At 32.1% G+C, this 14,204-nt stretch overlaps 1 protein-coding gene and 1 long non-coding RNA gene across 25 annotated transcripts in view; one reads left to right on the top strand and one right to left on the bottom strand.

The window, feature by feature from the left end:
- LOC105115916 (uncharacterized) overlaps positions 1–12,133 on the top strand; it is a 32,242-nt gene extending 20,109 nt beyond the window's left edge. For 4 of the 24 annotated variants that reach the window (XR_840424.1, XR_840423.1, XR_840418.1 and 1 more), the window contains 3 exons: positions 1,247–1,301; positions 1,407–1,571; positions 1,687–1,914. Coding sequence is in view for 5 of the 24 variants with exons in the window: in XM_011012991.1 (XP_011011293.1) it covers positions 1,446–1,571; positions 1,687–1,779; positions 11,994–12,110 (336 nt within the window). In the remaining 19 variants the exon portion in view is untranslated. Of the gene's footprint in view, positions 1–769; positions 1,121–1,223; positions 1,302–1,406; positions 1,572–1,686; positions 1,915–1,934; positions 2,159–2,401; positions 2,547–11,993 lie in introns of those variants that run through there. The other 20 variants (XR_840417.1, XR_840430.1, XR_840426.1 and 17 more) reach the window with 20 other exon arrangements.
- LOC105115917 (uncharacterized) lies at positions 406–11,255 on the bottom strand. Its single transcript, XR_840445.1, has 2 exons — positions 11,218–11,255; positions 406–727 (listed from the first exon to the last, which is right to left on the bottom strand). It is a non-coding gene; the product is annotated as an uncharacterized LOC105115917 (long non-coding RNA).
- Positions 12,134–14,204: the final 2,071 nt, after the last annotated feature.

The raw sequence follows: 14,204 nt of genomic DNA, 5'->3' as shown, positions 1-14,204 counted from the left end.
CATGCTTACGAGATTCGGGCTGAGAAAGAAATCAAGATATTTGGTGCTGTTCTCGGATATGCACCCATAATATAGCTCCGTCTGCTTATGGCTCCGCATGACTACCTCAGCCTAAAGACTTCTCAAACAGGGCTTTTTTTTGTTATTAGTATTTAACAAAAGAAAAAGGTTCAAACCTAGCTATGCTGTTATGCTTGTTCTTGTTACGTTGTCTACATGTTACTGCTGTTTTTATCTTTCGGTGTTGTCAACTTTTGTTATTATAAAAGTAAAATAAATTTTCAATTTGTACGTGTCAAACAGTGTGATTGCGCGGCATTTTACCGTGTCTCAAACCGTGATTCAAGTTCCATTTCTACTATTTTCTTCTCGCGAGAAGCCATGGTTTCTTCTGTTCTTTTTTTCACTCCATGTTCAGTTCTCCCCTTTCTTTTTCTAAGCCAAGCCGACAGATGACGGAGGAGAGGATGCACCGAGCATGCAGAAGAAAAATAAGATAAGGGTGCCGCGACGGAGAAAGACTACAACGGAGGCAGCAAAAACCATATATAACAAACAACCCGAGTTTCTCACAGATTAGGAGGTGGCCAATCAGTGAACAACACGTTAAATCAGCATCACCGCCAGCAGAATCAGAAGTTCTGTCACCACCGGAGAGCTGGAAAGTGCAATAGATTCCCATGTCCGTCTCTCCACCGTGAACTCCCAGCACCGACGCCGCATGCGTCTGTGAACGGTGGAGGAGGAGCAAAGGGAGGGCTTACGGGGAATGATTCATCGTCGTTTTCTGGGAGGTGGGGTGGTAATAGTAATTATTGTAACAGTTGGGGGCACTTTGGGAATAAGGGTCATATTATATGGGTAAAAAGGGAATTGTGTTTTTGGTGATAAGTGGCGGAGCAATATTTGCTTTCTCTGGAGCTTAGGTGATGGGTTGACTCAACTTGAAGGGCATCAAAAGTTGATTTTTTTGTGATTCTTTAGTGTTTTGTGTGATGGGTTTTTGTGGGTTTTGTATTTGGTGATTAATTTTGGGGGTTTTGATGCGAGTAGGCGATGCATTACCATCTGGGTCCGAAGGGTGAGACTGTTAAGAGTTTGGGGTTTCCAGTCTGGACAGGTTTGAGTTTTACCATTTTCAGCTTGAATTTTAGCTAATATTTTCAGCAGACATTGAAATTTATGAATGTGATTGAATTGTGATGTGCTGTGCTTTTGACCAGTTTTTTTTTTTTTTTTTTTGCGGGCATGGAGTACACAAGTGTATGCTTTGTTCGAGGGTAATTACTTGTTTTTTGCCGGTGCGCAAGTGATCTTTTTCTTTCTTGGGCTTGTATTATCCTTAAAAGTTCTATTGATGCTCATGTTCTCTCGTATCAAGACCTAATATCTCATTTCTGCATCAATTTGTTTGCTTTGGTGCAAGGAAGCAGGGACATTAATAAATGAAAGTAGCCATCCTTGGTCATTTTTGTGGTGGTAGGAGAGTTTGCGATGAAATAACTCGTCAGGGAAGAATATTGATGCAGAGGCAATATACATCGATTTTAGTTGACAGCGAGGCGCTTGAGGTGAAACCTTTTTTTTTTCACATGGTCTTTTTCATTGTTTTCCTTTTTTCTTTCTTGATTGTAACTTTAACATGAGACATTTATGTTGTTCTGCCTCCTTTTGTAATTTGTGCAGGCAAGATGGTACTGCTCAATTGTCAATTTTCAGCTCTATCTTGCGTTGACTTTACTGTTCCGTCTCCTTTGGGAATTCTTTGCAGGCAAAATGGTACAGCTCTACTGCCAATTTGCCAGCTTCACTTTGCTTTAATTCCACTGTTGTTTGTGCTTGGATTTTTACCAGTACCTGATGATTCAGGAAAAACGATTACTTCCATAAGGAAATATTCAGATTTTGCTTCCTTTTGAGCTTTATATATATAGTTCTACTACAACGTTACACCTTCATCCAGCTATTTTGCATTTTCCTTTTCGATATGCATTTTGATCCCCTTCCCCTGTTGGCAGCCCTTTCTTAAACAACTCGAGATTTCTCTTTCACTTGAAGGGAAATTAGGCTCCTACACGCATTTGCGTTGACGATTCAAACCATGATTTTTAGATTCATTTTCCTACATTTTTTACCTATAGACCATTGATTCATGCTATTGTCACGAACACTTGTTAGTTAACAAAAATCTAAAAGACCTCGGAGTGTGGCTTTTACCTGGATTCAAACAGTAATTTCAACTTTTCAGTTTCTCATTTTGCCTTTTACTGCAGATACAATTTCTTATCTTTTGCTCTCTTTCTTCTCTGTATATGTGGCTTCATCTCTACCGCATCCCCACCTTCTCTTTGCTTCAGATCGCGTTTTTCATTTCATCTCTTAATTTCTTTTTGTAAACCAGATCACTGGAAGAGAGAATAAGCACAAAGTTGTGGAGAGAATGATGATAGTGCTGCAGATGGCTTCTGAATCTGTGACTTTCACTCAATAAAAATATTAGAGCTTGGATGGTGTCTGTGAGGCTATAATAATTGTCTTTTAAAGTGTTTTTATTTTAGAAATATATTAAAATAATATTTTTTATTTTAAAAAAAATATTTTTGATATTAGCATATCAATAATTTTTTTTATTTTTTAAAAAATATTTTTGATATAAGCATATCAATAATTAAAAAAAAAAAACATCTCTTGAAATGCATTTCAAAATCACCTCCAAATAATCAAACTAGTTCTTGAATTGTTATCATCCTAACACAAATGCGAATTATTTACTAGTTCTTGAATAAACATTTAATGGTAGAATAATCTCTTAAAAAAAAAAGAATCTTTTAAATGATGTAAGCTTACTCCAATCCTCTTACAAAACTCACGGGTTGATTTGGCATCATTATAAATTGAGGCAAGCATCTCAAATCAACAAAATTAGGAGATATCAGTATATATTGTTATATAAGAGTTTTTGCACCGTGGAAGAATTTAACAAAATTTATTTTTATCCTTGCCAAGAAAGCCATGGACTACCCCACAACCCACTACTTTCACATTTTCTAGTTCGTCTCGTTTCACAAAGCTTTGCTCCTCATCAAATCACAGTTATTAAATCTGCCCATGTAATAGGTTTTCGTGGTTTAATCTGTTAACTTAGCCCGATGGAAGATAAATGGTACAAAGCTCAAATCTTTTAACTAGGCCCAATAATGATTTCAGCCACCAGCCCATAGGAAACAATATGTCCAAAACTTCAATTATTAGATGATAGCACAGACGTGGGGCAAAAACCGCGTAGCTTTGTTTGTGATGATCCAATGTTCAATACACTTTTATTATTATTATTATTATTTAGTTTTAATAGTTTATAAGATGTAATTATCATGATAAAACATGATATATGATAAAAATCCTCAAGATACAAGTTTTGAAAGCAAGACGTAAATATCATAAAACTCGATGGGAGGTTAACAATTCATTCATATTATGGTATTTCCTTTTATATTTGTACAACTCCACAATCTTTTGGAGATAAGCAACGTGAAAATTCATATAAAAAAATTAAGAAATACAAAACTTAATCACAAGATCATGTTGTAGAATATTGCTCAGCCACAGAATGCTCTATACCACCGAAAGAAAGAAAATATGGTTAGGTTATTTAAGTTAACATCCCACAAATAGAGGAAGAAATTATCACCTCCTCCTTCAAAACCAAAATAATTGACACATTATAATAGATTTTCAAATTAAAATTGATATAGAATTAATTTTGTTACTTTCCATAATTAATTCCTAGCATTTATTAGCCTTAATTATCTGCTGCAAAACAAAATTACAATCACAATTTTTTACTTTAAAATATATAATTTTTTTGTATAAATAAAAGTGATTTAGGTTAAAAAAGAAGTTTGTTAAAACTTTTTATTCATAAATGCATAAAAAAATAAGTTGATAAAAAATAATTATTTATAAGCAAAAACAATTATTTTACAAAAAATCCAAACCAAGCCTAAAATATAAATAAAAAATAATTATTTATAAACAATAAAAAAAACTCGAGGCACATGCCTAGTCGAGCGAGTGTGCATGTGTCTTAAATCAAAAGCCTACTTCACCCAGGTCCTCTTCATTCTAAAAATTTTAGTGCTCTGCAAGAATATTTTTAACTCTTTATCTTTTTATTATATAAACTATTAAAAAAAATTATATTTTACATGGGACTACAATAGGGTACTGGCTTGAGCTTACCCATATCAATCATTCATGAGAATTGTCTTCACTTCGAATATTGAAAATTGAATAATGTTATAAGCTCACAGTTTTTTTTTTTTTTTTTATTTACGTGGGCCAGCTTACGCGCACCATGACTAATCCTCACGGCCCACTGAACATCCTGCAAGCCCAGTGAGCAGGTAAGGCACCACGGGGGTGACAGACATGCATAGTAAAGTTCGAACCTAGGTGCGGAGTAAGGGGACAAACTACGGGGGTGACAGGCGTGCATGGTGAAGTTCGAACTCAGGTGCGGAGGAAGGGACAAGCCCCTCTCACCACTAGGCATGGTTTACCACAATTGCGTAACATACCTAAACATATATAAATTAACAGAATCCCCTGTGTTGTTTTGTTCAGGGATTCACTATTCCTGACATATTGAGGGGGGGAATCCCTTCTAATTCCCATATAGACTTTCTGGCTTTTTTCTGGATTGTTGCTGGTAAAATAATACTCAGTCGCCTAATGCCAGTTGCTGATATTGTTCTCACTTATCATCCCATGATGTGCATAAGAAGGGGGACATGAGCCAGCCGAGGTTCTTAGGCATATCAGCCCGGGGAAAAATAATAATACGAAGCTAAAATCTTTTAACTAAGCATAATAGTGATCTTAGGCACCAGCACACGGAAATCTAAAACTCCAAGAAACACAAAATATTATTATTATTAATTTTTGTAATTGCAAATATTGGATTAGTTTTTTATATACCTTCATTAATCTTTCAGTATCAAATATTATTATTATTAATTTTTGTAATTGTAAATATTTGAATCAGTTTTTTATATACCTTGATTAATCTTTCAGTATTTTAAAATTAACAACTATATAAACTTTTAATAAATTTTAAATTAATAAATTTTAAAAAAAAAATCAACAATCACACCAACTAAATAAATTTTTAATAACTTTAAAATTTATAATTTTAAAAATATAAATCAACAATCAGACCAACTAAGATATATCTCTTATAATTAAAACACAAAACTTTATTATTTGCTCATGTGTTGGGATAATGGTAGTGAACTAGGGTTAACGTTTCCAATCGCTCAGCCTCATAATGCTACATTGTAACCCCAAAAGAAAGGAATAAATCAAGGTTGGGTTATCTGAGATATCATCTCACAAATAAAGAACGAAATGATCAAGTGTCGTATCTAAAGCCTTTGACTCAAACTCAGAACTTCAGAAATTTGATTCTACTTGTCAATTCCATACAACCATGTCTGGACACTCAAACACATATTTTTTAATTTCGTGGCATGCCCAGCTTAAGCCGCTTCCCATGTGTTTTCGGACAATGGCTGTCGGCTCAAGTGGCGAGCGCAAAGCGAAATGAATTAACAGTATAAGAAATCTCCATCTGGGTCCCCTAGCTTGATACTTTCATCGAAACAAAATCATATGACAGATTATTTTATTACGAAACAGATTATTTTATTACGAACAACTTGAAAAAATGGAATCATCGTTTTAAAATAAAGTGATGTTTCACTTCATTTTGTTAATTCATTTCAACTGCGATGGGCACCTGACTTAGATTATCATATATGTATATATATTAGCCCATGAATGCATCAATTTGTTTATTTTTTTGGATAAGCAAATTAGAATGAATTTAACCATTTTGTCATTTGTTTGTGATAAAATAGTTTTTGTAAAAAATAAATTATTATAAAGTTTTTATGTTCGATAGTATAACAAATTAAATACAAGTTGGAAAATATTCTTTACTATTTAACTTACTCATTGAAAAATAAACTAAAATATAATTTATTAATATTTAAATTTTTTCTTCAAAGCATTAAAAAATAAATATAAATAATATATATTAAACATATTCATACATAAATAATTAACTTAATAATTTAAATTCTCAGTACCTCACTCACAGGAGTGGCTTGAGAATCTTTAAATACAGAAATGATAAAAGAAAAAGTTTCACAAAATTCTTCAAAGTTTGTCTTCACTTCAGAGGTCCTAACAATGACAAACATCGTCTTATATTAAACTCAAAGACGACACAATAAAGAATCTCCTGACCCACCCATGATTGAATGGCTGAGCTATGCCGTGGAGGAACTAGGCATGCCGTGGAAGAAGAAGTGGACCCCGGGAAAATCTCGCCGCCCCTGTTTGGAGTGGACCCCCGAACTAGGAACGTCTCGCCTCCCCCGTTTAGGCGTTGGTGGTCTTTTGACGTGGCCGACATATCACGTGCTTTCCTTATTGTTTTTTGTTTTTTTCCAGAGAAAATGCGTTCTGACTTTTTTATAAAACGCAAGAGCCAAGTGACGGGAAGTATTATTACCAAATAACTTCCAAGAGCCAAGAGCCAAGAGCCAATATCTCTGGTTTAATTAGTTAGGTTTTGATTTTTTTTAATAATAATATATTTAAGTTTTTTTAAATTTATTAAATATTTATATAATTATTAATTTTAAAACTTGTAAAATTAATTAAAATATATATAAACTCATATATTTCTATTAATAAAAAAATTTTAATAAACGACACAGCAAATCAGTTATAAAAATAAAAAGAGCTAGAGTTGCACCACAAATAGCAACAAAAATTACAATTAAACTTATATTTGTTCATTGAAGATTTTCTCGGTGCTGAGAATAAACATGTGATAAAAATATTAAATAGTGAGAGTTTTATCAAAAGCACTAGTAAAAATTAAAACAAAAACACATTTCTATCTAAGGATGAATAAAAAAAGAAAAAAAACACTATAAAACACTATTATAATTTATAATAACTTTTCTTTTGCTGAAAAGTGAAAAAGTCATGCCCATTATTATTTTAACTTATATTTGAATTGTAATTTAATAATATAATATACTAAGAAGTTGTTTATATAATAATTGTTTTTTAAAATATATTAAATAACATATTTTTATTTTTAATATTTTATTTTTAATAGGAATACATTAAACAATTTTAAAATAAAAAAATAATTTAAATCTATATTTTTTAATTTCGGCTATCTTCTTGGCTGCATTAGCAAACGGGCTTCTAAGAACCCCACCAAGCACTTGAATTTCCAAAATATATTTAAAAACCGTGACAGTGTCCCTTCGGTCACTCAATTGGTCTTGAAAAATGGCGAGATTATCAAAGGTACTTAGAAAGACTGATATTAAAAAAAAAATACGTATTTTTGTTTCATGTTTTAAAAATATTTTTAACATGTTATTTTTTTTTTGTGTGTGTATATATATATATATAGATAGATAGATAGATGCTGGAGTATACACGAGACACGCAGCGGACAAAATCTCAGTCCTCTCCAAGTGTTCCTTAATGGCGAGATTCTCAAGTGTCCCCAGGTGGGCATTTGTTTACATGATAATTTTAACTTTTTAAAGTACACTGTCTACCTTAGATGTTTCGTAATTTAAAAAAGCAATTTATTATTTGATGGGATACATAAATATCTTTCTCAAATTTATATTTTATACACAGCTTTCGTGTAATTCACTTGAATACTACTCACAATAGTATCCATAACAATGTAAATTATATAACTCATTTACAACATAAAAAAGTATTCAATTAGCAGTGTTCATGTAAATAGTATTAGGTAATTTTTGTTTTTGATATTATTAACATAAACAATGTTTATAGGATCATATCTGAAAAAATTATTTTTTTTAAATTGTATTTTACTTAAAAAACTAATATTTAATATTATTTGATAATACTATATAAATTAAAAGAACATCACATAATGATATAGTATTTGTGAAATTTAATTATAATTCTAATTTTTTTATAATATTTTATCTGATTTTATTATATAAACTATAGTCTTCATTACATTTTTTTATAATATTTTATCTGATTTTATTGTATAAACTATAGTCTTTGAATTTTACACATAATAAAATTATAGATAAATAAATAGAATAATAAAAAATATTTGATATAAATCTTAGTTATTTAATGATATAATAATAGTAGTTAAATTATAATATTTAAATTAAAAATTATTAATATTAAATATATTTTATAATTATTTTATAATCTTAATTTTTAAATATATTAAATTAAATATATTAAATTATTTTTTATTTAATCTTAATTTTAAGAATAATTTTAGTGCGGATGTTGTTGACTTTAACTCTGTTAATAGACACTATTGTTCATTTATATATTCTTGATTGTAATGTTATAGTATGGTAAATCCAATTTTTATTTGCTTATCAAGTTATATTTTACATATTATTAATATTATTAATGGATATGTTAGTATAAATTAGCGATGATTATATTTTATTAATAATTTTATCTATAATATTTATATATTATATAAAAAAACTATTGGTCAATATGAAGAGAAATATTGATATTATTTATATATTATATTTTATTAATAATTCTATCTATAATATTTATATATTATATAAAAACAATTATTGGTCAATATCAAGAGAAATATTGACATTATTTTTCATAAATATTTGGTGGCATTCATGATAATTTTAAAAATAACAATTATTTCTTTTCCAATAAGATTCAATGAACAAAACATATTAATATCATTAAGGATAATTACAAAACCTAAGTGCAAAAAATCAAGAGAGTAATGTTAATGTTGTAATATAATTATAGATTTAAAACATGACTCGATAGATCGGGATTCATTATATTTGAAGTTGAATTTTTTAAAACTAAAATAATATTATTTTATTTTTTAAAAATATCAGAATTAAATAATAATATAACATCAAGTATATAGTTGGTTATTTTTCAAATAATTTTTTATGTTAAAATATATATCAATAATTTTTTTATTTTTTTAAAATTATTTTTAATATTATCATATCAAAACAATTAAAAATATATTAAAAATATTAAATTTTAATTATAAAAGATTTAAATTTTTAAACTTGATTCCCACTACGTTACCAAACGGTGATTATACGCTCACGTTCCAGTCTTTCATGAGATCAAGAATAGTGATTGCGCCTGTCCCAGTCATTCCCTGTCCTAAAGACTTTGCGGCCGTCTGAGGACTTTACAGGTGACAAGTTAAAACTACCGGAATATTCCATATTCAGTCACCATTATACTAAAAAATGAAATAAAAACACGTTTTTGTAATATACTAAATTAAAGAATCCCACCAAGCACTTGAATTTCAAAAATATATGCAAACACTGCCGGCTTGAGTCGAAAACTATGAGGAAACAAAAAAAATACTACCCCACAGAACACACGCATATTCTTGATTTCTCGTGACTTAACGACAGAGGTTCGCCATCGCCATGCATTATAAATAGATGCTAAGTATACACGAGGCACAGAGCACACAAAATCTCCTCTCCAAGTGTACCCTATGAACACTCACTTGGTCTTTATAAATGGCGAGATTCTCAAAGGCACTCAGGAAGACCGATATTAAAAAGAGACTCTCAGTGCCGACCGGGTTTCTCAGCTCTCTTCCATCTTTTAACGGCGGTGGTCATGCTGTAGATTTTGAAGCTGTAGATGGAAGTGGCCGTGTTTGGGCCTTCAGATGCTCAATTCGCAAGAAAGGACATCCAAAACCAGTTATTTCAAAGGGCTGGCTCGCTTTTGTTGCTAGCAAGAGCCTTAAAGTTGGTGACAAGGTCCAGTTTTTAAAGGAGAAAAACGAAGCAGGCGCCAAAACACATGCTTACGAGATTCGGGCTGAGAAAGAAATCAAGATATTTGGTGCTGTTTTCGGATATGCAACCATAATATAGCTTCGCTTCCGTGCATTAGGGCTAATAAGAGTAGTCTGCTTCTGGCTCGGCATGACTACCTCAGCCTAAGGACTTCTCAAAGTATTTGTATTTAACAAAAGAAAAAAAATAAATAGATGCTAAGTATACACGAGGCACAGAGCACACAAAATCTCCTCTCCAAGTGTACCCTATGAACACTCACTTGGTCTTTATAAATGGCGAGATTCTCAAAGGCACTCAGGAAGACCGATATTAAAAAGAGACTCTCAGTGCCGACCGGGTTTCTCAGCTCTCTTCCATCTTTTAACGGCGGTGGTCATGCTGTAGATTTTGAAGCTGTAGATGGAAGTGGCCGTGTTTGGGCCTTCAGATGCTCAATTCGCAAGAAAGGACATCCAAAACCAGTTATTTCAAAGGGCTGGCTCGCTTTTGTTGCTAGCAAGAGCCTTAAAGTTGGTGACAAGGTCCAGTTTTTAAAGGAGAAAAACGAAGCAGGGGCCAAAACACATGCTTACGAGATTCGGGCTGAGAAAGAAATCAAGATATTTGGTGCTGTTCTCGGATATGCACCCATAATATAGCTCCGTCTGCTTATGGCTCCGCATGACTACCTCAGCCTAAAGACTTCGCAAACAGGGCTTTTTTGTGGTATTAGTATTTAACAAAAGAAAAAAGTTCAAACCTAGCTATGTTGCTGTTGTGCTTGTTCTTGTTACGTTATCTACATGTTACTGCTGTTTTTATCTTTCGGTGTTGTCAACTTTTGTTATTATAAAAGTAAAATAAATTTTCAATTTGTACGTGTCAAAGAGTGTGATTGCGCGGCATTTTACCGTGTCTCAAACCGTGATTCAAGTTCCATTTCTACTATTTTCTTCTCGCGAGAAGCCATGGTTTCTTCTGTTCTTTTTTTCACTCCATGTTCAGTTCTCCCCTTTCTTTTTCTAACCAAACCGACAGATTACAGAGGAGAGGATGCACCGAGCAGGCAGAAGAAAAATGAAAGAAGGGTGCCGCGACGGAGAAAGACTACAACCGAGGCGGCAGCACCATCACAAACAAGCGAGTTTCTCACAGGTTAGATAGGAGGTGGCCAATCACTGAACAACACGTTAAATCAGCATCCCCACCAGCAGAATCAGATGGTCTGTCACCACCGGAGAGCTGGAAAGTGCAATAGATTCCCATGTTGTCTCTCCACCATGAACTCCTAGCACCGCCGCCAATTCACCTGTGAACGGTGGAGGAGGAGGAGCGAAGAGAGGGTTTATCGGGGATGATTCGTAGATAAACCCTTCCCCTGTTAGCAGCCCTTTCTTAAACAACTCAAGATTTCTTTTGCACTTGAAGGGACATTAGGCTCCCACACATTTGCGTTGACGATTCAAACCATGATTTTTAGATTCTTTTCCCTACATTTTCCACCTATAGACCATTGATTCATGCTATGGTTGCGCCACTATGATACGGACTCCAAGTTATTATGGCGGAGCACGTGGAGATTTAACATCATGTGATGATGGGAATGGAAACCAGAAGCACGACCGGGGTCTTCGTGGACCAGGATAATTAAACCATCAATAACAGTAACGTAAGCATAAGACTTTTTGGTAGTACCGGTGAACCAGATGGCCGCGGCAATAGAATCTGGGCCGGGGGACTCGTAGTATCTCTCTAGATCTGGCAAAAGCGAAAGACCCCTAACGTAATTCGAATGGGGGCTGACCGCTGAGCCCACTCTGGCCTCGCATGGCGGGGCCCCGTCCCGTGGTTGCGAGCTGGAGCTGCCATAGCTTATGGATCGAGCAATAGTGGGCCCCAGCAGGGAGTGCAGTCAGGATAACAAGCTCTCCGCCAGGCAAGCGGGCGGCAAGAGCAGCGGACAAATGCTTGGCAGGCCAACAGCCACCAATTAACAAAAATCTAAAATAGCTCCGAGTGTGTCTTGCACCTGGATTCAAATAGTAATTTCAATTTTGCAGTTTCTCATTTTGCTTTTTACTGCAGATTCAATCTCTCATCTTTTGCTCACTTTTTTCTTTGTACATGCGGCTTCTCCTCCACCGCATCCCCACCTTCTCTTCACCTCAGATCGCTATTTTCAATTCATCTTTCTTTCTGTAAACCGGATCAGTGGAAGAGAGAATAAGCACAAAGTTGTGGAGAGAATGATGATGGCATCTGAATCACTCAAAAAAAATATTAGAGATAGGAGGGTGAATGCTAGAATGATAGCGATTGTTATTTAACATATTTTTATTTTAAAAATATATTAAAATAATTTTTTTATTTAAAAAAATATTTTTAATATTAATATATCAATTAAATTTTTTTTTAACACAGACCTCTATCTCATCCATTCAAACTATTGTTATCATCTTAACATTTATATAAATACAAACATGTATTTCAAATACAATTAAACCTATGTTTTAAATACAATTAAGATGATATTTGTTTATACCGCTATAGCTATATTTTAATTAAAATATAGTTTGTAGTCGTTTAATAAAAAAAAATCGATTTATTGTACATGGATCTCATACAATTTTTACGATTGAAACACAATTAATAAAAACAAAGAAATATTATTTATTCACTGTTTACGTTAATTGCACTGTTCAGTGAAAAATAAAATTCACTTGCACTGTTCATATAAATTTTTTATTGTTATTATTTTTAGAGTTCATAAAAACATTTTTAACCAAACACATTAAACTACTTTTTCTTTAACTTCAATTTTAACTACAATTTTAACCAAACACCTATTTTTTCAAACCAATCTTAACTAAAATTATTTTTATAAAATAATTTTTTTAAATTATAATTACAATATTTACCGCAATACCAAACACATTCTAAATACTTTTTTTTTACTCTCCCACACCAAGGTAATTAGGCATCTTAGCCCAATGGAAGATAAATATTGGAAAGCTCAAATCTTTTAACTAAGCCCAATAATGATTTCAGCCACCAGCCCATAGGAAACAAGATGAAGTCCAATTATTAGATGCGAGCACAGACGTAGGGCAAAAACCATTAGGGCGTAGCTTTGTTTATGACAATCCCTCACATGTTCAATACTCTTCTTGTTTTTTTTTTTTTGAAGTTTTAATAGTTTATAAGATGTAATTATCATGATATATGATAAGAATCCTCGAGATACAACTTTTGTAAGCAAGATGTAAATATCATAAAACTCGATGGGAGGTTAACGATTGGTATTTCCTTCTATATTTGTACAATACCACAATCTCTTGGGGATAAGCAACGTGAAAATTCATATATAAAAAAATTAAAAAAATACAAAACTTGATCACAAGATCATGCTGTAGAATTTTGCTCAGCCTCGGAATGCTATGTACCACCGAAAGAAAGAGAATGTGATTAGGTTATTTAAGTTAACATCCCCCACAAGAAGAAGAGGAAGAAATTTTCAATTTGTCATCTTTCAAGCCTTTGAATCAAAGTCAAAACTTTAGAAATCTGATTCAATATAAACCATTTCTTGCTCTCAAATGTTTTCAATCTCTGTTGTGGACTAGTTAAATCTAAAATATGCACCTTATGATCTAAATAATTTATTGACAAACTGAGCTAGACTGTTCAATGTATGTACATATAGCTTTTGCTTTCTTTCATATGACTTCTTTTACAATAAGATTCCAAAAGATTTAATGAACACCATTCTTTTACAATAAGATTCCAAAAGATTTAATGAGTGCTCGATAATATCGTTAAAAAAATTATTATTAATAATTGCTCATATAAGCAATAAAATATTTTAATATATATTTTTATTTACTTGATTAACAATTTTATACTTAACGTAGAAATCCCGTAAAGTTATCATGGATGACAAATAATATATTATTTACGGGTGAAAAAAAGGGTCTAGGTGATCAGATTTCTCTCGGGTCCACACACATGAGCTTTTGTTAAAATGCATATAATTTCTTTGATTAACTATTTTGGTTTTTTTGTCATTTTTTAATTTTTATTTAATATGATATTTTTATTTAATTTTATTCTTCATCAATAGTTGATTTACATTGATTTTTATATTTTTTATCATATAATAAAAGTTTTTTTTTATTTTTTTCCAACTTGATTCTTTAATAAAAGATTAAAAAGAAATATATTTGGGTTTTTTTATCTTTTTATATGATTCTTTTCCTAAAATTTATAATTTAGTATAAGTTTTTTACTTCGTTTTAT

This window comes from Populus euphratica, unplaced genomic scaffold, assembly GCF_000495115.2.
Source record: "Populus euphratica unplaced genomic scaffold, PopEup_1.0 scaffold806.1, whole genome shotgun sequence".
NCBI classification, from domain to species: domain Eukaryota; kingdom Viridiplantae; phylum Streptophyta; class Magnoliopsida; order Malpighiales; family Salicaceae; genus Populus; species Populus euphratica.
The sequence above is the reverse complement of the archived record's forward strand: the minus strand, read 5'-3'. Positions and strand labels throughout refer to the sequence as shown.